The sequence below is a fragment of the Alexandromys fortis genome, unplaced genomic scaffold (assembly GCF_014885135.2).
Source record: "Alexandromys fortis isolate MF-2015 unplaced genomic scaffold, M_Fortis_MF-2015_v1.1 scaffold_371, whole genome shotgun sequence".
Taxonomy (NCBI): Eukaryota; Metazoa; Chordata; class Mammalia; order Rodentia; family Cricetidae; genus Alexandromys; species Alexandromys fortis.
Window position 1 is genome coordinate 469,105 of NW_026068266.1, and position 27,867 is coordinate 496,971.

Here is a 27,867-nt window from a genome sequence, read left to right on the forward strand (position 1 = left end):
TTAGATATGATTAACCTTTATTATTCATAAAAAAAGAATTTTCTAAAGTATTAATAAATTTCCACTTCAGCTCTGCTTTGAAGTGTTGGTACCACTGAAGTAGCATTTTCCTTCTTTGAACTTTTTCTTGTAAAATTATAGTCTTCTCCTTTTCTAAAATAGCAGGAAGCTCCTTCCAGTTCTTGATGAAGATAAAGGGAGCACCCATGGCTTTGAGCAGCTGCAGAGGGGCGCTGTGGTGACTGGATGTGTTTCCACAGTGGCCAGCTGTCATGACATCTTCTACCACAGGGATGGAACCAAAGGAGCAGGCCTCATATATTCTATAACATTCTGTGTTCACTCCTACAGGACACAATGTGAGGTCGCTCTGAAGCAAAGCATCCTGGTAATTCTTAAGACTTTCATTTGTCTCCTGAGGCTGCCACCTAGAAAATAAAACAAGGAAATCCCTGTAGGGTTTTACTGTCCTGTGTCACCTGTTTTGAAGGAAATCTTTTAATGCCAATTATCAAAACTGTGAACAAATTATAGAGATGAGCAATATGAGACACTGAAAATGTTGGACCAAATATATGTAAAACTTTTTAAGAGTTTGTGGATGTTGATATAGCCCAGCTGGCAGCATTCAGACCTAGTATTGACCACCATCCATCCATAAACTGGGTGTGGCTGTACATGACAGTAATCAGAAGATGGTAGGTGTAGGAAGGATTAGGAGTTTAAAGTCAGCCTAGGCTATATACACCGAGTTGAGGACAGCCTGTGCTACATGAAACTCCCTAAAACAATTAGAGAATTTGAACATTTTATTGTTATATATTGAAATATCTGATGATCAATCTTTGAGCGGATAGTATTCATTCAATCTGTATTTCCCAAGTATGGTATTTTCCTCTCTAGCATATTCTGCCCCAGCTGTGTTACAGTCTGGTGGTGAACATTAAGTCTTTAACTGAGTTAGAGTCAGAGTGTTTTCTAGAAAGGCTGAAGATCTGTGAGGAAAATGAAAGTAGAGAAGTACCAAGGGACTTCTGAAGTGACAGGGCTACATTCTCAAGGTGACTAGAGAATGTTTTATTTCTGAGGACTCAGAACACAAGAGTTGTATGTGAACAGGTAGGCCATGCAGATGTGGAGAAGAATGAAGCATAAACAAAGATGAAGTCATAAGATTGCATGTGCCCACCATGCTCAAGGGACTGTAGGGAGGACAGCCAGGGAAGCAGAGTGGCTGATGGGGGCAGAAGAAGAACAAAGTCTGACTGGTCACACAGGGTTCTCCTATGCAGTTTTGATCAGGATGACACAAGCAACCAACATCTGAGTGAAATCAACCTGGCTGCCATGTTGAGAATGGAATATATAGGCCATGTATGTGTAGGAGCTAAGAAGTCACTTAGGGGCCAAGCACTGTTTTCTATTTGTATTTTCTTAGTGAAATAAGCAAGTGTTTTTAAAATAGGGGAGACCGAGGAGGAAGTGTTGAGAGTTTAGGACAGAGAAGGGAGGAAGACATTAGGAAGAAAATTGTGTGAGTGTCAAGTTTTTAAACTGTGCAAACTTGTGCAGGGCATGAATGTGGGCATGGGGCGGGCAGAAGGTGAGACTAGCCAAGGTGGGGTTTCCTAGATGGGGGACTGAGGCACCTTTCTGACTCTATTTCGAAGGCAGGAGCCATTACGCTATATTTTAAAAAATAAGTTTCTATTTACTATGAGAGTTGAGTTGCTGTGTTTCCTGGAACCTGACACTCCCCTACCCATGACCCTGATTTGTTTCTGAGAATACCCTTACACTCCCTGACCCCTCCCTAATCACATGGTGCGTGACCACATTTTTTTAAAGGTGTTTTGTATTTCCTTATTGCCCCATTGTCTCCCTTCTGAAAACTACTTGTGATTTTACTCCTTAAAAGGGGCCTAAGGGATGGATTCAGGTCTGTTCTCTTTAATCTGACTTAAGAGGCAGTCACTGGCCAGCTCTTGGATGCACCCCTAAAAAGTCAAGCTTGTTTCAAATTTGGCTCTAACTGTGGTAGTGTTGATGTTGATGATAACAGGATAAGGAAGGTGAATGTATATGCAGGGACGTTGACTAAATTTAACCTGTGTAGTGTAGAAGTGAATAGAGGGATGGGATGAAACCACAGGAGAATAAGAACTATGGGTTGTAAATTCCAGCTGAGTTGTGGAGTCAGGTGATAGGGAATGAGCTGGAATGACAGACAGGGTGGTTACCAAGAGGAATGCTGGACTCTGACAGTATGGTGAGACCCTGTGTTTGTGAAATCCAAGTGGCCATTGAGGAAATGACCATGATAGGAAATGGCTGACGTCAGCTCGCAGCCTCAGTATGTGAAACAGAGGAACTGCAGACCGAGATGAAGGAAGAACTGCCAACTGCCTCCTCAGACTTAGAAACTGCCAAGCATTGAGACAAGGGTGGTGTCAGCCAGAGTGACAGTGCACAGGAGCCATGTCCTTTAAGGAATCAGGGAGGTACAGCCCAGGCTCAGTGCTGCAGAGAATGCCAGCCACAGTTACACATGCTGACGGGAGACTGGAGGACTGGGGTTTTAGGAGGGAAGGGCAGAATGGTCTAGAAGCAGCAAGAGTCCACAGAGGTACCTGACCTCTAGCTCAGCGCATCGAGAGCCATTTTATCAGCAGTCCTCCTGCAGTAAGTCTTTCCTCTTTTCCGACACCCTCACTCATTTATCAGCAGCCCCTTGTGGTCAGCACCCTCTTTTCTTTGTTCCTCCCTCCAAATGGACACTGCTGTCCCACACCAACACAAGGCTGACCCTGCTCCCTCTTCGTGCCTGTGTTTCACACAGCCCTCTACCTGGTGCTCTCCTGGGCTACTTGAAAAATCAATGTTCTCCTCTCCATCTGCTTAATTCTTTTCTTACATGGCATTATCATTGTTTGGAAAGTTCAGAGCCCCCTCCCCTGGGAGTTGCCACAGCCCAGACTCCACCTCCAAGAAAGCCAGCCAAACGGTGAGCCCTCCCCAGGGAGGGTCAAGATCACTCCTATAGGCTATTTAAACTGCCCCCAGAGAACAAATAGTGGTCTCCCCGGTTTTCCTCCCCCCTCTCTGTGTTTTCCTGGAGGGCCGCCAAGGAGCACTGACATCCATTAAACCTGGGCTTCTTTTAATTTGGTTTGATTTGGTCTGACCTGGATGTCAGGCCGGAAAAACCTAACATTGGGTTCCACCGAGATGGGCTGTTTTTCCCACTAGCCCATGGTTACATGTTGGAAAAATGCCCTTCTTGCCCGTGCTTTCTGCCAGGTTAGGCTTCGTCTGGGTGAGTTCCCTTTTTTCAAGTACATAGGGGCCAGGGCCCATAAGTTTGTTGGGTAGTCTGTTGAAGCCGCAGCCCATGTTGTCTGCCCCCTCCCCCCCCAAAGCGGTGAGGCAGTCCTCACTGAGGTGGGATTCCTTGGGACGGAGATGTCTGTCCACGCAATTCTAACAACCCTTTGCTTGTCTTATCACAGTGGACACACGTGGTAGGCACTGAGTCCCAAGACTCGGTATAGACTTGTAAAAATGGACACTTGCAATTTGAGGCCTGATCTCCAAATACCCTGGGCTGCCTTTTATAAAAATCCTTTTAAATTGGGGCTATCTAACGTCTAACGTAAAACAAACAAGGCCCCATATGCCCATGGTTTCTAGATGCTGTGCTCCACTCCCCTTCTCCATAACCCCTTCCCCTCTCTCTAGTTATTTGTTTTCTACAACAGATCTGTTACCCGCCCTTCTACTCTAGTGTTTCTGTTCTCTCTTGTAGCGTCTGTTAATCTGGTCCTTAATGGCACCACCTGTATGTTTCCCTGGTTTCTGCTGCTTGCCTACACCAGGATTTTTAAGTTGGTCAGTTGACACAGGTTCCCAAAAAAAGTTTTGACTGTAAAAATAATGTGGCCACACTATGCTTTATGTCTACATGTGTGTCTGTCTCCATAGTATGCTTGTCTTATTTCTCTGTGTGTATGTGTGTGTGTTTTAAAATCTGTAAAACTTATAACTCCAGATTACAAGAGCTCTGAAAAAAATTACAAACATGTGGATAGCTGCCATTTTGACCTCAGCTCCATCTTTGGTAAGAGTACTCACGTATACTAGACCTACCAAGGGAGACAGTCTGCCTCCAAAATTCTTTAATTTATAAAAATATTTTAATCTTCTTACATTCACTAGCATTGGTAAGCTGTAACTAATTGGGTAAAATACATGTCTAATTTAAATATAACTAACAGTTAATGGTACCCAATTCTCAAATGCCTTTACAAATCTGAGAGTATGGCATTTAGCAAAAGAGCTTCTAATACAGAGACATGCCAGCTCCTGCAGTATCCTATAGCTCCTCCAAGAAGATACATGGTTACAAAAGACCTTCCTCCTGGAGGCTTCCCTTTGCTATGGAAAAGCCACCCACACACTAAAAGGGGCCTTGTACCTCATCAGCTTCCTGGACCCTACACCAGGGAATCAATCTTCTCATCCTGCCAAGACAGTTAGACTAAATCTTCCCCTGAAGGAAATCTTCAGACCTCCTGGACTCAGCAGCTAACAGCTAACAGTACTGCTTCTAAGGCTGGTGTTCTCCAAAGACTACAGAGAGCCTTAAGATTGCCTACATGGCTAGAAAAGTGCTCTCATTTCTGTTCATTTATCCTTCCCAGATCTGTCTAATGGCATTTGATGACTTAAGGTACTGGTAGCTCATTACTTCATTTGTTAAGTTTCCTGCTAAAAATAGACAGGTGTGCCTCTTTCACAGCTTCAGAATCCAGGAATAACAGGTTTCAGGTGTATCTTCAGAGATCCAAAGTTCCCAGTTCCCTTTGTCTTCTAAAATGTTCTTGTTTCAGTTGTCTTACAGATACCTGCTGCAGGTTCCTAGAAAAAGTTCTGCTGTATCAAAAATTAGGTCTGAAAAAACTAACAATCTCCAGAGTCTATTTTAACCCCACCCATTTTCAAGCATATTTTACAGGTCACTCCTGCTGTCTGGGCCAAGATCAGCTTATACAGGGCCCTCCAGACAATGCCAACACCTGTACTAGTTCCTGGGACTTCACCACTAGTACCAGCTCTCTAGACCCAAAAGGACAGCAACCAACTAAAATCTGGTTTTAAAGGGCATTTAAAGGGAATAGTGTCTCACTATTCACCCATGCCTCTCTGGTACAACCAGGGCACTTCTCCATCCCATTCTTTCTGGCAGTTAATGACCCTTCTCATGGCTACTAGCCCCATTCATAGGCTCAATTAATAACAATATATTTTTTCTCCTAGCCACCTGCCTTCTCATCTCCCCCCAAAGAAAAGATGCCTAAGGTAAACCAGATGCCTCTCCAGCCACACCTCTTGCTGAGTGTGAGCCCACCAACTCCCAACTCTCCCCTCTCCCATGTTGCCCCATGCCTGCAGGAAGTAGCCAGACTTGAGCTGGTACCTCCCTTATCCAAGGACTCTGGAATGTTTGGTTGGAAGTGTCACCTCAGCTCTCTAGTACCCCATTTATTCAAGGAGTCTGGAATGTTTGGAAAGTTCCACGCCTCCTCCCCTGGGAGTTGCTGCAGTCCAGACCCTGTCTCCAAGAAAGCCTGCCAAATGGTGAGCTGTCCCCAGGGAGGGTCAAGACCATCCCATAGGACCTCCTGGGAGTGCTGGCATCCATTAAACCAGGGCTTCTTCTAATTTGGTTTGATTTGGTCTGATCTGGATTATTGCATTGTCAGAGAGGTTTGTCGACCAAAAATGGAAAAAAAAAAATCATCTTCTGACACACACTACATTTTGATCTGTTTCCTCCAACAAACATCTGACTGCTATGAAGGCACATTCGTTGTTTTTGTTTTTCACTGTTGACTTTATCACGGGTTCAATGATTTCTGGCATATGGCAGGTTTTTGGCAAGTGTTAAGTGAATGAACTTAATATAGTTACATAAATAGTAGTGGTATCCATCTAGAAGGCAATTTTTGTCACAATTAAAAAATAAATTTCTAGATCTAGAAGCATATCTTTTAGGTGTCTGTTCCCTGGCCACTCTGCCTTATACTCCATTTACTCCATGTGTTTATTTAAAAGCAAAATAAATTATTGCAAAATGACTTCTGTTACTGTATCGACACCTCCTTCTTGATTACTATGTAAAATGGGAGAAAAGTGAGTTTCTTCTGTTTTAGTTACTGTTAAACTTTTCTGGTCTGACAAATCTCTCCGCAGTAATCCAAATCAGATGAAAGCAAACCAAATTAAAAGAAGCCCAGGTTTAAAGGTTGCCAGTGCTCCCAGGTGGCCCTCCAGGAAAATAGAGAGAGGGGGAAAGGAGAACCAGGGAGACCACTTGTTCATTCTCTGGGGGGCAGTTTAAATAGCCTATGGGAGTGGTCGTCGTTCAATGGGCTTTCTCAGAGGTGGAGTCTGGACTGTGGCAACTCCTAGGGCAGGGGGGCTTGAAATGCAGTTTTCCACCCAACATTCCAAAATGGATGCCAGGAGCTGGGATGACACTTCCAACCAAACAGTTACTACTGTAGCTTCTGACAGGACAGTAGAATAAGTCGAGTACCAGCGATTCTCTGGAAACCTCTGTGTACACAAAGTGACACTCAGATTGGAGAGCAACAGGGAGGAATCATGCAAATACAGAACTTACTGTTCCCTTGCAGAAACCCAACAAAGTTGATCACTTCCATCTTGTTTCAAAATGTCCATCAGTGCTTGTCTTGATGAATTTTCATAGATAGTTCCTAAAAAATTACATACATAGGGCCTCTCATCATGGAGCATCGACCAGCTGGCTTCAACCACAGGAAACTTCCTATATCTATAAAAACAACCAATAAATTATTGTATGGTAGGAACATCCCACAGCCTGGCTTGTTAGGTTATGTATAGTAAGGACATTTAAAATATGATTTCCAAACACACTGCACACCACAGACATATATAATCATTCTTCATTAAAAAGAAAATATACTGTTAGAGTCATGAGCTCTGAAAACTTAATTCCAAGGATTAATGTGCAAGTATATATTAAAACAAACAACAAATAAACCTGTTAACTATATGATAGAGGCTGACTATGCTGTACATGAGATTATTATGGCATTTTGGGACACATAACTTTTTGCTTGAAAAAGTATTGTACACGGTGCCATGTTTAACAACATCCCTGGTGTGGTGGTTTGAATGTAACTGGCCCTAATAAACTCACAGGGAGTGGCACTATTGGGAGACGTGGTGTTGTTGGAGAAGGTGTGGCCTTGTTGGAGGAAGTGTGTCTCAGTTCACTTCCTGATGCCTGTAGATCAGGATGTGGAGCTCTCAGTCCTCTCCAGCACCACGTCTGCCTGCACACTGCCTTACTTCCTGCCATGATGACAATGGATTAAACATCTGAACTATAGGCCAGTATTTCCTTTATAAGGGTTGCTAAGATTATGACCGTTCTTTACAGCAATAGAACACTGACTAAGACACCTGGGATCCACACACTTAATGGCAGTTGTGACAACTTCCTCTTTTTAGTTGAGCAACCAAGTTTCCAGTTGGTTCTGAATCTTTCCTTGTTGGGAACAGCACGAATATGGCGATTCCAGGATTACTATGTTTCTATCTTCTATTATACAAACAGGTGATGTCATACAATGTGCGATTCCAGGATTACTATGTTTCTATCTTCTATTATACAAACAGGTGATGTCATACAATGTGGAAAAGTAAAACTATTTTTATAAGAGAAGATTTTTCTGAAGGTCTTAAGCGTGGATATACTCAACAAGTCTAGCCCAAACCTATTCAGCTGGAATGTGGTACATGTAGGGAATGTGTCAATGGCAATTTTTCTGGTGACAGCTGTGTAGCTAAATAGAAATAAGCCTGAGGCTACAAATGGTGGTAACTAGTGACATAATGAATGTCTGATTTAAGTCTATCAGTGAGATGATTCATTTACTTACTAAACAATTTAGTACCTACAGTATCTGAGCATTATTTAAAAATTTATTATTTTTCATTTATGTGTGCATGTGTATGCCTGTTTTTCTCCATGTGTAGCCATGGACCCGCAGTTCAGAAAAGCGTGTCAGATCCTTGGGACTGCAATCATACACAGCTGTAATCTACATCATGTTAGTGCTGTGTCCCCTATAGCAGCAGTAAGTGTTCTTAATTGCTGGGCTTTTGCTGTAGGTGTTCATGTACATTTTTAGAGCTGGGAAGAAAATTTCTGCCCTCAGAAAGTTTATATACTAGTGGGAACCTAGCTTAAAGTTTGCTTACTATTAAAAACCTATCCATAGAAAGCTTAAAAATGTTTTCCAATTTTTAAGCGGGGAGGGGGGGTAGGGGGATGATTACATACTGAGGATCTTAAATTATTTATTGAATAACGTTTGTATAGTTAAAATTTGCATAAAGTCAATCACAATCCAAGGGTAAGTGCATTCTTTATATGAAAATACTGCTACAAAAGTATTTGTTTTTTACTAGAAATTATGACTCTACCTTTATTCATTCTCTGTTAAACATCTCTTTAGGACACTAGTAAGCTTAAATATTTATTCTATATTAATTTTTGAAACAAAAAATGTACTCATCAGTTCTCCTCAGAGGAGGGTAAAATATTCTCAAAACAACAAAACAACAAAGAACCTGTCACTATTGTTATGGAGGCATGAGGTCACACTCTTATTGAACCTAGGAAAGATTGCCCCTGGACTCATCACCTGTAAGCTTATCATCATTTAAAACATCATGCTCCTGATTCAGAACACTAGATCCTGGAGACTAGGGATACAAAGTCTTATCTTGTACTTACGTTGCTACACCTAACGGCCACTGGAGAACATCTGCACCGTTAATCCAGGGGCTGTCATATGTTATGAAAAGCAGGTCCACAAAGCCTCAGTTTCTTCTGAGGAACTGCATTATCCAGTCATTATCACACTGCTCATTTCCCAGCAAAACAACAGCCAGATGCTGCAGCTTTTGGGTTTGCATTAAGTTCTGTGTGTAAAGTAACCACTGGGTGGCATGGAAGATCTTTGTTTTTTCTCTTCCATTTAAAACAAGTACCACATTGTCCACATCTATGGAGAAGTAGCCTGGAACTACAGCTGGGCCAGTGATGAAACTGTAGAAAACAACACACCAAAAATAGGACATAAACAAAATTGAACAAAGGAAAATTTCAATAACTTTACATGAAATCCAGAATGAGATTTAATTTGCATTCTTTAGAAATGAAATTTGTATAATACAAGTTCTTCTGAATAAGTCTGGGACAGGGCTATAGAATAATAGAGAGCTTTGGATGAAAAATTCAACTAGTATATGAGACTGGAATATGTGGGATTCTCATTTCTTCACTGAAGGCAAGGCATTGAAATATAAAGGAAAACACCACATTTTAAGACAACTAACTAAAAGGATCTATGTGCATGTGTGCACACTCGCATGCATGCATGCATGCATACATGTGTTCGGAGGACAAAGTGTTGGAGTTGGTTCTTTCCTTCCACCATGTAGGTCTTGGAGCTAAACTCAGGTTGTCTGTCTTGGAGGTAGCCATTTTTACTATCCTGCCAGCCCTTAAGGTATAATTTTACGCAAATATAAAACTACATATTGAAAAAATATTTATATACCGTCTATCAGTAGAAATATAAAAATGTAGGAGCATACACCAAATTCCTAACAGTAATTTTCTTTGAGTGAAGAATAAAAGGACTAGGAAACAAAGGTCTTTTATTGGAAACATTTCTTTGAAGATGAAAGTTAAATAAAGAATTTATAACAGCTAAAATACATTAAGTGTGAGTGGTTAGCAAGAGGGGGTATATTGTAATTCTTTGTTTGCAATACATTTTTTGAAGTTTTCAAAGAAGGAAAAGACATGCTCCATAACGCACATTGTCATATATTGCCTCAACAGTCACTGCCCCACAAGTATTTTGAACTTTTAGTCAAAGTGCACAGGAATGATAAAGAGGGAAGCAGAGTGGGTGAGTGTGGACAACTGGTTTGAGAGTACAGAGGACAAAAGGAAATGAGGGCAGGTGGGGAACAAAGGACAGAAAGGCAGTCCCAGAAAGAACAGTCTTAGGAGACAAAGATGGAGTGCACGGATGTGGGGAGTGTATACGTAGGACTAGGAAAGGTCACCACATAGAGCGCTTTGACTGAGAATGGGTAAAAGACATCTGAGATGTCATTAAGGGAGATGACTATGGATGTCCTCATTTTCCCTTCAACTACTGATCCTCCTTCAGAGTGCTGGGAATAAGCTGTGCCACCACTCCTTGTCCATATGGTGTTAGGAACTAAGTTAGAGTCTGTATTTTAGGTAAGCCTTCTACTAAATGAGCTCAATTTCTAGCTTCTTGCTACTGCATTTAAAACATGAAATTATGAAAATGGCTGAATTTTCCTACAACACATTAACATTATACAATAAGGCTTATGCATGACTTAGTATAATATACAGGATGAATACTATGCTTTATTAATGAAGGTTATCATTGAAGCGTCTATCATGAAAATCCATTAGCTGAAAAATAATCATAGCTAAAGAGCTCATGTGTAGAATTCTGAAAGGTAATTTACCCCTGTAGGTAACTTAGCATATGTCTAAGCATCAGGACTTATAACTTTCAATATATTTTTTTATATTGCTTGTCTCAAATGAAATGGTGGCGCACACCTTTAATCCCAGCACTCGGGAGGCAGAGGCAGGCAGATCTCTGTGAGTTCGAGACCAGCCTGGTATACAGAGCTAGTTCCAGGACAGGCTCCAAAGCCACAGAGAAACCCTGTCTCGAAAAACAAAAAAAAACAAAAAAACAAAAACAACAAAAAAAAACCAAAAAAAGTCTTCAGAGTATCCTGAATGACTGTGCAAACAATGTATTTTTGGAATTTAAGTTAGTATCTACATAACTTGATTGAACTTACAATTTGCAATTTCATGAGTTTATTAATCTTAGATAAATTATATACAACTTTTCATTGCTTAAGAAGATATCTTGAAAATCTGTTATAGTATTTAAATACAAAGCTCTCTAAGAGGAAATAGAAGTTTTTTGATAACCCAAAATCTTGCATAAAAATTTCAGAAGGGGTAAACTGGGGCTTAGCCTTTCTTGGGAGCTAACAGTGTTTACTTATTCCTTTTTTATCACCGCGGTAACACCATGTAGCTATAAGTTTAAGGATGCTATTTATGACTTTGTAGTAATCTTCCACTTAGTGTAGTAGAACTACTACTAGCTTAAGTCTACTGACATGTTTGCTGTTCAAATACAAATACAGATATCAATTTATGCACATAATAGGCATTCACTTTATTTCTGTACTGGCAATTGAACCCAGAGCTTTGCACATTGCAGAACAGCCTTCCTACCCCCGAGGTCCAGTCCAGCCACACATTTACTCTCTAACAGGGGAATCTAAAGACTGTAAAATTTAGGAGCATATATATGACCTACAAAGAGATTAAGAGCAACCACTATAAATATCTGCTTTTCTTCAAGTTTAACTCCTTTGAGAAGATTTGTGTAATGAGGGGTTACGGGGGTTGCTTAGTTGGTAAAATGTTTGCCTTGCTAGCATGAGGACAAAAGTTCAATTCCTTGCATCACTGTAAAAAGTTAGATGTAGCATAGAGATAGGTATATCCCCGGGTCTCACTGTCCAGTCAGCCTCTCCTAATCATTGAACTAGGAGAAACTGTTTTCCAAACAAACACAAGTAGCAAAGCCCACCCATCCCCTGCAACCTCAGTGGTTCCCTGAGGCAGACTGCGACTACTCAGAGTGGACCAAGAGGTGAGTGACCAGCTCCCCAACTGGACAGCCCAGTCTCTAGGCCCCAGGGCAAAACCCTGGCCCCTCCCCCACCTGCCTCAGATTCACTAGCCAGCCAGCAGGTGCCACCTGCAGGCGGGCTGCTCCAACTTCCCCCCATCAGTCAAACCCTGTAATCTAAAAGTTCCAATCCATTCCCAAACCCACCCGGGGAGACCTCAATTGTTCCCTGAGACACAGACACTGATTGCAAGGATTAGACGAAGAGGCAAAGACACTGCCTGCACCAATTGGAGGAAGAGATGGGTAGGCACCAACACAAGAATTCATTCAACAACATAAAAGGCAACACGGCAGCACCAGAACCCAAGGGTCATACAACAGAAAGACCTGAACATCCTAACCCAGAAAAAGCAGAAGAAAATGTCCTTAAATATAACTTTAAGAAAACGATAGAGGCCGGGCGATGGTGGCGCACGCCTTTAATCCCAGCACTCAGGAAGCAGAGGCAGGCGGATCTCTGTGAGTTCGAGACCAGCCTGGTCTACAGAGCTAGTTCCAGGACAGACTCCAAAGCCACAGAGAAACCCTGTCTCGAAAAACCAAAAAAAAAAAAAAAAAAAAAAAAAAGAAAAAAGAAAACGATAGAGACCCTTAAAAAGGAATTGAAAAATTCCCTTAAAAAATGGAGAAAAAGAAAAAACAAAAAATTGGAAGAAATCAATATCTTAAAGAAACCCAAGAAAACAAACAAACAAAAAACCAAACAGGTGAAGCAAACAGTTCAAGATTTGAAAACTGGAATAGAGATAATAAAGAAAATACAAACCAAGAGAATTCTAGAAATGGAAAATCTAGGTAAACAAACAGGAACTATAGATGTAAGCATAATCAACAAAATTCAAAGGATAGAAGAGAGAATCTCAAGTGTTGAAGATACTATAGAGGAAATAGATTGATCAGTCAAAGAAAATGTTAAATCCAATAAATTCCTAATACAAAACATCTAAAAAATCTGGGACACCATGAAAAGAAGAACAACTCCAGCTCAAAGGCACAGAAAATATATTCAACAAAATCATAGAAGAAAACTTTCCCAAACTAAAATAAGTCTATAAAGGTACAAGAAACTTACAGGACAACAAATAGACTAGACTAAAAAAGTCTCCTTACCACATAATAATAAAAACACTAAACATACAGAATAAAGAAAGAAGACTAAGAGCTGTAAGGGAAAAAGGCCAAGTAACATATGAACACAGACCTAACAGAATTACACCTGACTTCTCAATGGAAACTCTGAAAGCAAAAAAGTCCTGGACAGATGTGCTGCAGACACTAACAAACTATGGCTGCAAACCCAAACTACTATACCCAACAAAGTTTTCAATCACCATAGATGGAGAAAACAAGATATTCCATGACAAAACCAGATTTAAACAACACCTGGGTTTGTGGAAACCCAGCCTTACAGAAAGCACTAGAAGGAAAACACCAACCCAAGGAAGTTAGCTGCACCCTCCCCTCCAAAAAAAAAAAAAAAAAAAAAAAAAAACCACAGATAACCTCATACCAGCAAACTCCAAAGAAGGAAAATACACAAACACTACCAATGAAAAATAACAGGAATTAACAATCACTGGTCATTAATATCTGTTAGTATTAATGGTCTCAATTTGTATATAAAAAGACACAGGTTAATAACAGACTGGATATAAAAACAGAATCCATCCTTCTGTTGTACTCAAGAAACACACCTCAGGGAAAGGACTGAAGAGAGGAGGGGAGAGGCAGAGAGGGGAGCAGAGAAAAATGTAGAGCTCAATAAAAATCAATTAAAAAAAGAAACACACCTCAACTTTAAAAATGGACATCATCTCAGAGTAAAGGGTTGGGAAAAGATTTACCAATCAAGTAGACCTATAAAACAAGTGGATGTAGCTATCCTAACATCTAACAAAATAACCTTCAAACTAAAATTAATCAGAAGAGATGGAGAAGGACACTTCATACTCATCACGGGAAAAGTCCATCAAGATGAAGTCTCAATCCTGAACATCTATCTATGCCCCAAATACAAGAGCACCCACATATGTAAAAGAAACACTACTAAAGCTTAAATCCCACATTAAACCCTACACAGTAATAATGGGAGACTTCAACACCCCACTCTCACCAATGGGTAGGTCAACCAGACAGAAACTTAACAGACAAAGAACAGATGGACTTAACAGACATCTATGGAACATTCCATCCAAACACAAAAGAATATACTTTCTTCTCAGTACCTCATGGAACCTTCTCTAAAATTGTCCATGTACTTGGTAACAAAGAAAATATCAACAGATACAAAAAAATTAGAATAAACCCCCTGTATCTTATTGGATCACCATGGCTTAAAGTTAGAATTTAACAACACTAATTGTAGAAACCCTACAAACTCATGGAAACTGACGAGTGCTCAATTGAACTACCCCTGGGTCAAGGAAGAAATAGAAAGAAATTAAAGACTTCCTAGAATTTAACAAAAATAAATGCACAATATACCCAAACAATGGGACACTATGAAAGCAGTGCTAAGAGGAAAGTTCATAACACTAAGTGCCTTGATGTGGGATTCCCCTCTGTAGGCACTGGATATGCTTTATTACCATTAGTTAATAAAGAAAATAAATAAGCCAGGCAGTGGTGGCGCACGCCTTTAATCCCAGCACTTGGGAGGCAGAGGCAGGCGGATCTCTTTGAGTTCGAGACCAGCCTGGTCTACAAGAGCTAGTTCCAGGACAGGCTCCAAAACCACAGAGAAACCCTGTCTCGAAAAACAAAAAAAAAAAAAAAAAAAAAAAAAAAAGAAAGAAAAAAAATAATAATAAAGGATATGTTACTTTAGAAAAGAGGTTCTACTTTTGTTTCCACAGAGGATGGGAATCTGTGAATTCTATCTAGGCTAATATGGTTTGATGGAACAAGACCACCAAAAGGTCTGCTTTGGCCTATGGCAGGGTAGAATAAAGCCAGACAGGAAATCTGAAAAGAGATACAGAGAAAAAGTACGCAGAGTCAAGGAAGACTCCATGTAGCTGCTGAAGGAGAAGAATGCTAGAACCTTACCAGTAGGCCACAGCCTCATGGTGATACACAGATTAATAGAAATGGGTTAATTTAAGATATAAGAGCAGCATTGAATGGGTCACAATGTGTTTAAAAAAAATTTATGTAGGCTTGGGAAAGAGAGGAGAAAAGAGTAGACAGTTATATAAAGACATAGTTTAAAAAAATAGAAGAAAATCTTTAAAAAAAACAGTAAAAGTAATATAAAAAAGCCATGTAAAGATGGAAAATATACAGAGATCCTGGATTATATACATTGTATTTTCTTTGAATTTTTTGAGTGTGAATGAGCTAAGCACAGAGAGATATTTCATTGTACTGGCTGCTAAGCTAAACCAAGATATATATTTTAAAGGTATCTCGACTTCAAAATTTCAGTTTAAGTATATGTTACTTTAGAAAAGAGGTTCTACTTTTGTTTCCACAGAGGATGGGAATCTGTGAATTCTATCTAGGCTAATATGGTTTGATAGAACAAGACCACCAAAAGGTCTCCATGAGCCCTAAAAATGGCTCAACAAACAAGAGAGATCAGTTTGAAGAAAACAACTGACAAAATGATTGTTTATAAATGTTTATTTTCATTTAAAGGGGGATATGATACAGAAATGAATACTTTACATTGGTATGGATTTTGGTTTATTGATACAAAACTTAAGGTCTATTTTATTATGTGTATATTTCTACTCTTAAAGCATTACATTTATACAGCTCATTTTAAAATGTAATGTATAATTAACAATTTCAGATTAATAGTCATTTATAGTAGTCAATGTACTTGTGTTAGGTATTCTAGATATACAGAGATACATTTCAGTTAGATAATCTTCAACACTTCAAAGACCTATAGAACATGGCATTTAAAAGGTTTTAAGAATTTAGACTTTTCTCAACCATGAGACATGTCTGCTCTAACAGCACCAATTACTTTAGAGAGGTTGATGGACATTGAAGAAGCTCGTTATGGTATCTGCCTTCAATTTGACAAGGCTGGCCATTTGGGCAAGAAACTGCTCCTGCCTGGAGTGCTTGATGGTATGCTGTATGAACTGGACATGCAGAACCCACAGAAAAGTAACTACTGAAATTTCCAAAAGATGGGTTGGTACTTCAGGGTTCCTGCTTCATGAAAGAGTCTGCCAGACATTCTGAAGGACACAGAAGAAAGTGACTGACAAACTTCCAATATAGGCGAAACAGCCTTTGAAACTTCCTGCTTCATGGAAAAGTCTGCTGGATACTGTGGGCCCATAGGCTGAAGATGGATGCCCCAACATTACAGAAGAACTTTGGATGACTATCCCAGCAGTGAGATGTCACTCTCAATTCTAGAGTTTTAGAAGTTACTTATAATGCACTTCCTGTTTACTTAGGTAATATCACATCCTTCTGGGGTCTTTGATGGATTTGAAGACAGGTAATTATAGTTTCCCTTAGTTATGATAAAAGATAAATTAGATATGAAACTTTAGACACACAAAGAAATTTTGTAACTTTAATTCTTGCTTGATACTTGTTTTGCTATTTGTAATTTTACTATGTTACAGTTAAAACTTTCCTTTATATTTAGACAGAAAAGAGGAGATGATGTGGTATTACCCTTTATATGCATTGACTATGTTTTATTACCATTGGTTAATAAAGAAACTGCTTTGGCCTATGGCACAGCAGAATGAAGCCAGGCAGGAAATCTGAACAGAGATATATATAGAGAGTAGGCAGACTCAAGGAGATTCCATGTAGCTGCCAAAGGAGAAGGACTCCAGAACCTTACTGGTAGGACACAGCCTCGTGGTAATATACAGATTAATAGAAATGGGTTAATTTAAGATATAAGAGATATCTAGGAATATGCCTAAGCTATTAGCCAATCAGTGTTGTAATTAATAATTTCTGTGTGATTATTCAGGTCTGGATGTCCAGGAAATGAACGAGCAGTTTTCATTTACAGTGCCTACAGAAAGACAGTGGAGACTACATCTCACACTAGAGACTTTACAGCATACCTGAAAGCTCTAGACCAAAAAGAAGCAGACTCACCCAGGAGTAGATGACAGAAAACCATCAAATTGAGGGCTGAAATCAATAAAATAGAAACAAAGAAAACAATAAAAAGAATTGATAAAACAAAGACATTGTTCTTTGAGAAAATCAACAAGAAAGGCAAACACTTTATCCAAACTAGCCAAAAAGCAAAGAGAGAATATCCAAATTATTAAAATCACAGATGAAAAGGGGAACATAACAGGTACTGAGGAAATACAAAAAGAAACATAAGGTCATACTTTGAAAACCTGAACTCCACAAAATTGGAAAATCTAAAAGAAATGGTCAATTTTTGGATCACATACCAAATCAAATTAAGACCAGATGAACAATTTAAATAGACCTATAAGCTCTAAGAAAATAGAAGCAGTCATTAAAGTTTTCCAAATCCTAGCACTTGGAGGTAGAGGCAGGTGGATCTCTGTGAGTTCAAGGCTAGCCTGGTCTACAAGAGCTAGTTCCAGGATAGGTTCCAAAGTTACAGAAAAACCCTGCCTTGAAAAACCAAAAACCAAACCAAACCAAACCAAACAAAAAAAACCAAAACCAAAACCAAAAAACAACAACAAAAAACCCCAAAAAACTCAAACCAAAACAACAAAAAACCAAACCAAATAAAAAAATAAAACTAAAAGAAAGCACAGGGCTTGGTGGTTTTAGTGCAGAACTCCTCAAATTGTTCCACACAATAAAAACAGAAGGAACATTACCAAACTCTTTTTTATGAGCCTACAGCTACCCTGATTCTCAAACCACACAAAGACTCAACTAAGAAAGAGAATTACAGACCAGTCTCCCTCATGAACATTGATACAAAAATACTCAAGAAAATCCTAGCAAACTGAATCCAAGAACACATCACAAAAATCATCAACCATTATCAGATTTGCTTCATTCCTCAGATGCAGGATTGGTTCAACATAGGAAAATCTATCAATGAAATGCACCATATAAATAAACAGAAAAAAAAAACATATGATCATCTCATTAGATGTTGAAAACTTTAAACTTTACACCCCTTCATGAAAAAGGTCTTGGAGAGATCAGGGATAGAAGGAACATATCTAAACATAATAAAAGCAATATACAGTAAGCCGACAGCCAACATCAAATTAAATGGAGAGAACTCAGAGTGATTCCACTAAAATCAGACAAGACTGTCTACTCTCTCCATATCTATTCAATATAGTTCTTGAAGTTCTGGCTAGAACAGTAAGACAACAAAAGATCAGGGGAATAAGAATTGGAAAAGAGGAAGTCAAGCTTTCATTATTTGTAGATGATATGATAGTAGATGTAGATGAGATATATATCTCCACAAAATTTCGACTAAGGAACTCCTACAGTTGGTAAGCACCTTCAGTAAAGTGGCAGGATACAAGATCAACTTAGAAAAAACAATAGCCTTCTTGTATACAAATGACAAAGGGGCTGAGAAAGAAATCAAAGAAACATCACCATTCACAACAGCCACAAATAACAAAAAAATATCTCGGAGTAACACTAATCAAAGAAGTGAAAGACCTGCACAACAAGAACTTTAAGTCTTTGAAGAAAGAAACTGAGGAAGATACCAGAAAAATGGAAAGATTTTCCATGCTCTTGGATAGGTAGGATGAATATAATAAAAATGGCAATCCTACCAAAAGCAATCTACAGATTCAATGCAATACCCATCAAAATCCCAGCACAATTCTTCACAGACTTCAAAAGAACAATACTCAACTTCACACAGAAAACCAAAAAACCCCAAATAGCCAAAACAATCCTGTACAATAAAGGAACTTCCAGAGGCATCATAATACCTGACTTCAAACTCTAATATAGAGTTATAGTAATGAAAACAGCTTGGTATTGGAAAAAAAAAAAGACAGGTGAACCAATGGCATCAAATTGAAGACCCTGATATTAATCCACATACCCACGAATATCTCATTTTTGACAAAGAAACTAAAATTATACAATGGATAAAAGAAAGCATCTTCAACAAATGGTGCTGCCAAAACTGTATGTCAACATGTAGAAGAATGAAAATAGATTCTTATCTATTGCCACGCACAAAACTCAAGTCCAAATGATCAAACATAAATCCAGGACTGGAGAGATGGCTCAGAGGTTAAGAGCACTGGCTGCTCTTCCAGAAGTCCTGAGTTCAATTCCCAGCAACCACATCGTGGCTCACAACCATCTGTACTGAGATCTGGCACCCTCCTCTGGCATGCAGGCATACATGGAGGCAGAATGTTGTATACATAATAAATAAATCTTAAAAAAAGGAAAAAAATAAAACAAACATAAATCCAGCCACACTGAACCTCACAGAAGAGAAAATGGGAAGTAGTCTTGAACACATTGGCACAGGAGACCATTTCCTAAATATAACACCAGTAGCACAGACATTGGGAACAACAATTAATAAATGGGACCTCCTGAAACTGAGAAGCTTCTGTAAGGCAAAGCTTCTGTAATACAAAATGGCAGCAGCCTACAGAATGGGAAAAGATCTTTACCAATTCCACGCGGTATAGAGGACTGAACTACAAAATATATAAAGAACTTAAGAAACTAGATATTAAAATACTAAATTATCCAATTAAAAAATGGGGCACATATCTAAACAGAGAATTCTCAACAGAAGAATCTCAAATGGCAGAAAGAAACAACGAAATGCTCACCATCCTTAGCCATCAGGGAAATGCATATCAAAATGACTCTGAGATACCATCTTACACCAGTCAGAAGGGCTAAGATCAAAAACATTAATGTTAGCTTATGCTGGAGAGGATACGGCGTAAGGGGAACACTCCTTCATTGCTGGTGGTTAGTACAAACTTGTACAGGCTCTCTGGAAATTAGTATGGCGGTTTCTCAGAAAATTAGGAAACAATTTACCTCAAGACCCAGCAACATCACTCTTGGGTATATAATAGGATGCTCAATCAAACTTTAAGGACATTTGCTCAACTATGTTCAGAGCAGCATTATTCGTAATAGCAAGAACCTGGAAATACTCTAGATGTACCTCAACCAAAGAAGGGATAAAGAAAATGTACATTTACACAATGGAATACTACTCAACGGTAAAAAACAATTGATGGAATAGAAAAAAAGCATCCTGAGTGAGGTAACCCAGACCCAGAAAGATGAGCATGGTATGTACGCACTCATAAGTGGATATTAGACATAAAGCAAAGGATAACAAGCCTATGTCCATAAGTCCAGAGAAGCTAGGTAACAAGTACCCTAGCAGAAACATACATGGATCCCCCTGGGGAGAGAAAATAGACAAGATTTCCTGAGAAAACTGGGAGTGTGGGGAGGGGGGAGAAAGGAGGCTAGAAGGGAGGGGAAGGGGAGAAGGGAATGGGGAGGAGAACAAAGGGAATGGGATGGTCAAAATGGGGGAAGGACAGAGAGGGAGAGCAAGAAAAGAGGTATCTTGATAGAAGAAGCCATTATGGGGTTAGCAAGAAACTTGGCTCTAGAGAAATCCCCAGGAATCCAAGGATGACCCCAAGTAAGACCCTAAGCAATAGTGAAGAGGGTGCCCAAATGGCCTTGCCCTATAATCAGACTGATGACTACCTTAATTGTCATAGAACCTTCATCCAACAACTGATGGAAGCAGTCACAGAGATTCACAGGGGAACTTTGGACTGAGCTCCCAAAGTCCAGTCGAAGAAAGGGAGTAGTGATAATATGAGCAAAAGGGTCAAGACCATGATGGGGATATCCACTGAAACAGCTTACCTGAGCTAGTGGGAGCTCACAGACTCTGGCCTGACAGGGGGGAACCAGCATAGGACCAAATTAGGCCGTCTGAATGTGGGTGACAGTTGTACGGCTGGGGTAGACTGGCAGTGAGACCAGGATTTATCCCTAGGGCTTTAACTGGCTTTCTGGAGCCCATTCTCCTTGGAGTGATACCTTGCTCAGCCTAGACAGAGTAGGGAGGGCCTTGGTCCTACCTCAAAGCCCTGTGCTAGATTTTGTAGACTCCCTATGGGGAAAGGCAGAGGGAGTGGGAGGAGAGAGAGTGGGAACAGGAATTGGTATTCAAAATTTCAATTAAATAATAATAAAAAAGTAAGAAAAAAACCACAACTACTAGCAGTTGCTACTTGCAGGGCAGGGAAAGGGGGGAGAGAGAGAGGGAGAGAGAGAGAGAGAGAGAGAGAGAGAGAGAGAGAGAGAGAGAGAGAGAGTAAAAGAGCCATTTTTCTCCAGGGATTTGGACCCTGAGAAGCTACCCATGCTTCAGGACATGATCTCACATATGGGCATCAATAAGCGGACTTGGTGGGTATTAGAGAGAGCGAGCAAGAGAATGAGAGAGACAGAGACAGACAGAGACAGACATTGAGAGTGTACATGTGCAGGCATGTGAACATGAAGTCAGGAGAGAAACTGATGGAGTTGTATGGAGAAGCAACTGGAGGGTAAGAAATGCAGGTTGAACTGGACCCAAACACATTGTGTTCATGTACTAACATTAAATAAAATATTTAATTGAAAACAAACAGCGTCTATAGCTCCTAACAAAGAATGCCCAAGGTTGTGGAAAAATAATGGCTTTGTAATAAAAACCAGACTCTCTTATTGACATCTGCCCAATACACAATTGTCACAGGAAGTGAACATGTAAAAACAAATCATGTTTATTTCAGTAAAAATAAAAATGAAAATAGTACTTCCATGACAAAATTACGATTTTTGTAATTAAAGTCATGTTAATTCTGTTCAACAATAAAAAAAATTATATAGTGATAGGTAAATTAAAGTAAAACTTCTAATGAACTACTTTTATAGAATCTAAAAATCAAACCAGAAACAGTTCTGAATTTTGTAAAAACTGGGAATCTGTATCATTAAATAAATCATAGTAGATATGACATAAAATGCTTTAACAAATCAAAGTTGGATTCTATCTGGATATTACAAGGCTAACATAGCTACTAATGAAAATAATGAAAGCAATACTTGTTTACATATTAGTCCTCCAAGGCACAGAACGTTAAGTATTCATTTATCACAAAGCTTTCTAAATCATCAGCTTAAAACAAAACAGAAATAAGACTCCCCAAAACTTATTTTTACTCAGTATTGGGGACAGAACCCAGGGCCTTGCACACGGCAGGCAAGTTCTCTACCACTGCACCATGAGGCACATTTCCTCCCTCCAAAATTATTTTGTAATGTCAAATTTAATATAAAAATGTTTAATGAAGCTTGAACTAAGAACACATATTCACAAGATTTATTTCTGTATTTTTCTCCAACTTGAAATGGAAATGACATATAAATGTGTATTTTCTTCCAGTAGTTACATAAAACATCACACAGCAACCCAGGGTTATGTTGTCAGATTGGTACCTGTAATGTGTTCTTCCTACAACTGACTGTCCTTCCCTCCATTGAGCAGTCACATCAGTGGGATCAAGAGTGCCTTCAAAAATATGTTCCCAGAGATACAGACCTGGTAACGAAAGAAGAAAAAGAGAAACATCTGCTGTCTTATCCATTTGTGTATGTCTGAGAAACATGTTTTCTTCCTTTCTATTTTGACTATGAGACTAGAAGGTGCCTGCCATGATCTGCTGGCAGGCAGTCCTACCAAGCAAAACCTCAGTCATCAATACGGCACCTAACTGTACGAGACTTCAGTGGCTGTAGGCATTAAAAGTGGGGTGTAGTAAAGACAACAGAATCTTTTACTTTATACTGAGGAAGCTCTAATGCTACTGAACCTCTACTGCCTACATATTCTGAAGAAAAGTTTGTATTATAAACTAAATTACCATCATTAGAATTAAGTTACCATCGTAACTGAGGAACTAAACATTTTGTGCTGAAGCCAGAGGAGCTCATCAGTATGAACCAAAACATTCAGCATGTCGAGGGGATATCACCTCCCCATTTGAACAGACATCCCCTCTGCAGACAAATGACACCCCATCCTTTCTCCTGAGGACAGCCATGATGCTTCATCTGAACGAAAGCGTTAGGGGTGGACAAGACCAGCAGCAGGCATGAGGGTATAGTAATGTGGAGTCATCCAGCACCTGAGAACATGGTGCCAGTTATACTGAAAGATGCATTTTGTTCCACTTCCATTAAGTTACCCCAACAACCAGATTTAAAATTTGGGCAATCAGATAAAGCTTCCAAATGTGTAAGGCTGAATAATTCCCTGCTTCCCCACATCCGCATCTGAATCTCTAGAGCCTGTGAACACTATCTTACACAGCAAGTGTCTCAATGTCACTAAGGTGCCCAGATGGCGAGCCTTCCAGAGACATCTGAGATGCCTCCCTCGAGAAAGGCAGGAAATAAAGTTGTAGTTAGGAATTATGAACTAGGGTAGTTTTTGTAATATCTGTGATAGCAGTCATAGAAAACTATGTGTTATATGGGCAGAACATGGTATTGGGAAGTGAGGCGATTCTGTAGCAAATAGTTAAAATAGGAAATAGGAAAATGGGGGTGGCTGGAAGAATTTGGAAGAGTATGACTTTTAACAAAGATTAGATGAGAATGCCTCAGAGTGCAGAGAGATGCAGATGTTCACTGCTCATTCAGTGAGGAAGACTCAGGTAAGGGTTAGGACCACAGGAGAGAAAGCCTACGCTGTCTCTAGTACACGCAGACTGTCACACACTGAGGACACAGGAGAGAAAGCCTACATTGTCTCTAGTACACGCAGACTGTCACACACTGAGGACACAGGAGAGAAAGCCTACGCTGTCTCTAGTACACACAGATGGTCACACACTGAGGACACAGGAGAGAAAGCCTACATTGTCTCTAGTACACGCAGACTGTCATACGCTGAGGACACAGGAGAGAAAGCCTATTCTGTCTCTAGTACACCTGACTGTCACAGGCTGCCCACTGGTAGAATGTGCATGGTAAGGGTAGCCGGGGCATGGAAGGAAATGAAGACTGCGTTATTAGAAATAAGGACAGAGAACTGTGCTGTAGAAGAGCCGCAAACTTAGCTGAGCTGTGCCCCATTGGTATAGATGTGTAAAGCAGAATTTACAATTGGTGGCCTTAGGTATTTCTCTGAAGAGATTTGTAACCAAAGTATTGAATGTCTGTTTTGTTTTCCTTTATGATTATAGTAAAATATAAGAGGAAAGAAAGACCGAGGGACGAAAACTGTTAAGTAATAAGAAAGCAGCATTTGATAGTGGGAAAGTTTTGAACTATTCAATTTTTTTTGCTTTTTTTGTTTTGTTTTTTTTGAGACAGGGTTTCTCTGTGTAGTTCTGGATGTCCTGAAATTTGCTTTATAGACCAGGTGTGTCTTGAACTCACAGAAATTTGCCTGCCTCTGCCTCTGGAGGGCTGGGATTAAAGGTGTGTGCCAACAAAATTAAACCAAAAGAAAATCAAAATATTCATGTGTATAAGAGGCTGTGGGAAGAGATTATGCATGTGATTTGTGGATCTCGTTAGCCACCTCGGCAGATGCCAGAAAGAGAGAAGGGACTGTCCAGAAAAGATATATGGGGGAGCTCCATTCCTAATACGGTGAACTCTTGTGACGCACAAAAGATCTTTAAAGTGTTAAAGAACCATACGTTATCAGGAATCCTGCCAACCCAGATCAATTGTTGAAATGAATGAACTCCAATTGCCTCAAAAACTCTACCAGCAGGAAAGGCTGATAAATCTACTGAGCAGTAAACACATGATATTCCTCATGCAAATGGAAGAATGGCTCCAAAGGTGGAGGTGAAGAAAGACAACGCAAAGCTGTATCAGAGATTACTCTAGGTAGAAAAATCTCATGGAATTTGCCTCAATTTCCAAATTGGATCAAGGACCCCTGTTATGACTGTTAGCAGGAATTCTGTAACAGTCTGCTGTAACCGTAGGGGCATGTGCCAATGAAAGGAGTGTCTAGTAATTCAAGGGCCACTATGATGCTCACTGGACCAAGAAGTCTAAAATCATGAAAACCCACTGGCATGCACAATTCAAAGTAGAATGAGAATATGGTGTTTTATAGGGAGAAATCAGTACTTAATTTAAAATTCAACGACAACAGAAAAACCACCAGAAAATCCCTCAAAACTGTTAAAATTGAGTCACTTCAAATCCAGGTAAAGCTATGTGAAGCTCAGAGCTCAGTAGTAATCTTCAAGATATATTTTTGTAACTAATCATAAATAAATTTATGAAATGCCTCCAGCCAGGCACTATGCTATTTACCCTTTTGTCATCCTGTACTTGCTATTAACTGTATCGCTCACTATACATAAGTCCAACTCATGTTGAAAAGCCATAAAAGCAGGAGTAAGGGGGATTATGTAAAATGAGGAAACGTCAGTCAAATGGTATAAGGTCTCATAAACACAGGATGAATTCTGGAGAGCTAATGTACAGTATCACGATTATACTTATTAATACTATATTGTATACTTTACATTTGTGAGGAACTACATTTGAAATGTTCTCACCAAAAATAAGTATGTTATATGATGGATAGCCTGCTGACAATTTCACAAAGCAAATGTTTATCAACCTACACTGTAAATATATATCTATATTTATGCACACACAATCTCAGTCACCAACGGCCTCATGCTCTGAGCATGATGTACATCCTGCAACACTAGATTCCCGATAAAGCAGCTCCCGTGAACAAAGTTTTTGTTTATTTATTTTCGCTGCTGGGATTGAGCCGAGGGCACTGCACGTGTCACAGTTTAATCAGCTATATACTGAATCCCCTCACTGGACACCCAGTCTACTTTGTTATCTACCAACAAAAGCCAATAACCAATAGGAGAATATTTGTATTCTTGTTACCTAAGGGGAAAGGCAAATGAAATTCCGGGGAAAGGTAAAATGTCGTCATTAAACAATGAAATCCATTCTCTAGCAAATGTGGCGCCGGCATGGTCCACACTGTACACGGCCTTCCCAGACTTCCCTGTCTGCGGTAACTTACCAATGGCAGCTTTGCCCCAGATCTGTACTCTGTGCTCTAGCTTTTCTTTGGTGGATTTATTTAATATCTGCAGGCCACTTTTAATTCTTTGTTGCTGCTCGCTTTTTTCATCTCCTTCCCACGGATTCCATTCTTCACTCTCCAGGACAGACTGCTCTGTTTTTAAAGAAAGTGACTGCGTTTACCACTGAGGAATAACTGCTTATACAAAGTCAAATCATTTGAATGAGATATCAGAGCGAACTAGTTTCACCTTCAAATTTCAGAGACAATCAAATTCGAGGTATACAATTGAAAAAAAGAAACCAATATCTTTTAATTGAACCATCTCTGTTAGAGATTTAAAAATTTTTAACAAGTATGTCTTCCCCGTAAGCCTTTAGAAATACCTGCAGAAAACATATCAAATCACACGTTTTAGTTCTGTAATTGTTCACGGGTTTTATGTAAGTAAACTATTAGTAAATCTTAACTTTAGTGCGCTGTTTCCACCAATGTCATAACACAACTGTGCAAGAATTCTGAGCGGGGGTGGGAGGGGGGTTAAAAAGGTCCGCAATTCCAAAACAAGTCAAAATACCAGCTGGGACTCGAGCTGGGACTATAAGGCACGGTCTTCTGCAGTCACATGACTAGAAAGGAGCGTGCTTTAAGACCAAGGGAAGAGCGGCTGGAGACTCAGCGGCGACTTGCAGCGTTACCGCAACTCTGGCCCTTGAGGCCGAGCGGGGACTGCTCCGTGCTTTAAAGGCGTGCAGGCCACCAGCCTCGGGGCGGCTGGGGCACGGAGCTCGCCCAGCAAGGGAAGACCCCCAATCCGAGCCCGGGCTGGCTCCGGGCTGAGGACGAAGGACGCCCGAGGGCCCGGGGATCCCAGCGCGAGCCGCCGCAGGCCCGCAGCCCGCCCAGCCTCCGCCCTACCTCGGCCGCGCCTCTCCTTCGCCTGCGCCCCCGCTTTCCTGGAGCCCCGGGGGGTCCCGACCGGCGCCCGGCGACGGCGCCCGAAGAAGACGTGGTAGGCGGCGTAGATGGAGAAGAGGCAGTACAGGGCGACGAGCAGCGAGCACAGGCGCGTCCGCGTCAGCCGCATCCCACTGCTGCTTCCGGTCCCGGCGTCCGCGCCGCGCTCCCGGGCCTTAGGAAAAGCCGGGCTCAGGCTCGCGGCTCGCGGGGTGGGCGGGCGCCGGCCCAGGCGTCCCGCTCAGTCCCCGCCCTCGACTCCCTCGGCTCCGCCCTTTCTCACATGAGCCCGCCCGCTGGCCCCGCCTCCTCCTGGGGGCAGCCTCTGCAGGCCCCGCCTCCCCCTTGGGGAAACCTCTTCAGGCCCCGCCTCCTCCTGGGGCAACCTCTTCAGGCCCCGCCTCCTCCTGGGGCAGCCTCTGCAGGCCCCGCCTTTTCTCCCACAGCCTCACTCAGTCCACGCCTCCATACCACAGCTTCACTCAGGTCCCGCCTCCTCTTCTTCAGCACACTCAGGCCCCGCCTCTTCCCCCACAGCCTCACTCAGGCCCCACCTCCTCTCCCACAGCTCATTCAGACCCCTCCTCCTCTTCCACCACTTACTCAGGCCCCACCTCCTCTCCCACAGCCTCACTCAGGCCCCTCCTCCTCTCCTTCAGCTCACTCAGGCACCGCCTCTTTTTGGGACAGCCTCTGCAGGCTCCGCCTCCTTTCCCTCAGCTCAGACCACTCCTCTCCCACAGATCACTCAGGCCCCGCCTCCTGTCCTTCAGCTCACTCAGGCCCCGCCTCCTCTCTGGTCCTCTTGCAGCTCAGCTCAGACCCTCAGAGGACAGGCCCCACGTCCTCCCAGGACGCCATCCTTGTCCACACACAAAGCTCACCTTCCTGCTGCTCTGTGACTGTAAGTTATACACATATTCTTAAAAATCCAAGGGAGCCCACCCTTGT

The 27,867-nt window shown here is 40.9% G+C and overlaps 1 protein-coding gene across 1 annotated transcript; it reads right to left on the minus strand.

Annotated features, from left to right (window-relative positions):
* On the minus strand, positions 1-27,166 carry Rxylt1 (ribitol xylosyltransferase 1). Its single transcript, XM_050131873.1, is given in 6 exon segments — positions 1-428; positions 6,686-6,856; positions 8,852-9,166; positions 22,368-22,470; positions 25,957-26,112; positions 26,878-27,166. Coding segments are annotated over 6 exon segments (1,332 nt in total). The 5' UTR covers positions 27,047-27,166; the 3' UTR covers positions 1-10.
* Positions 27,167-27,867: the final 701 nt, after the last annotated feature.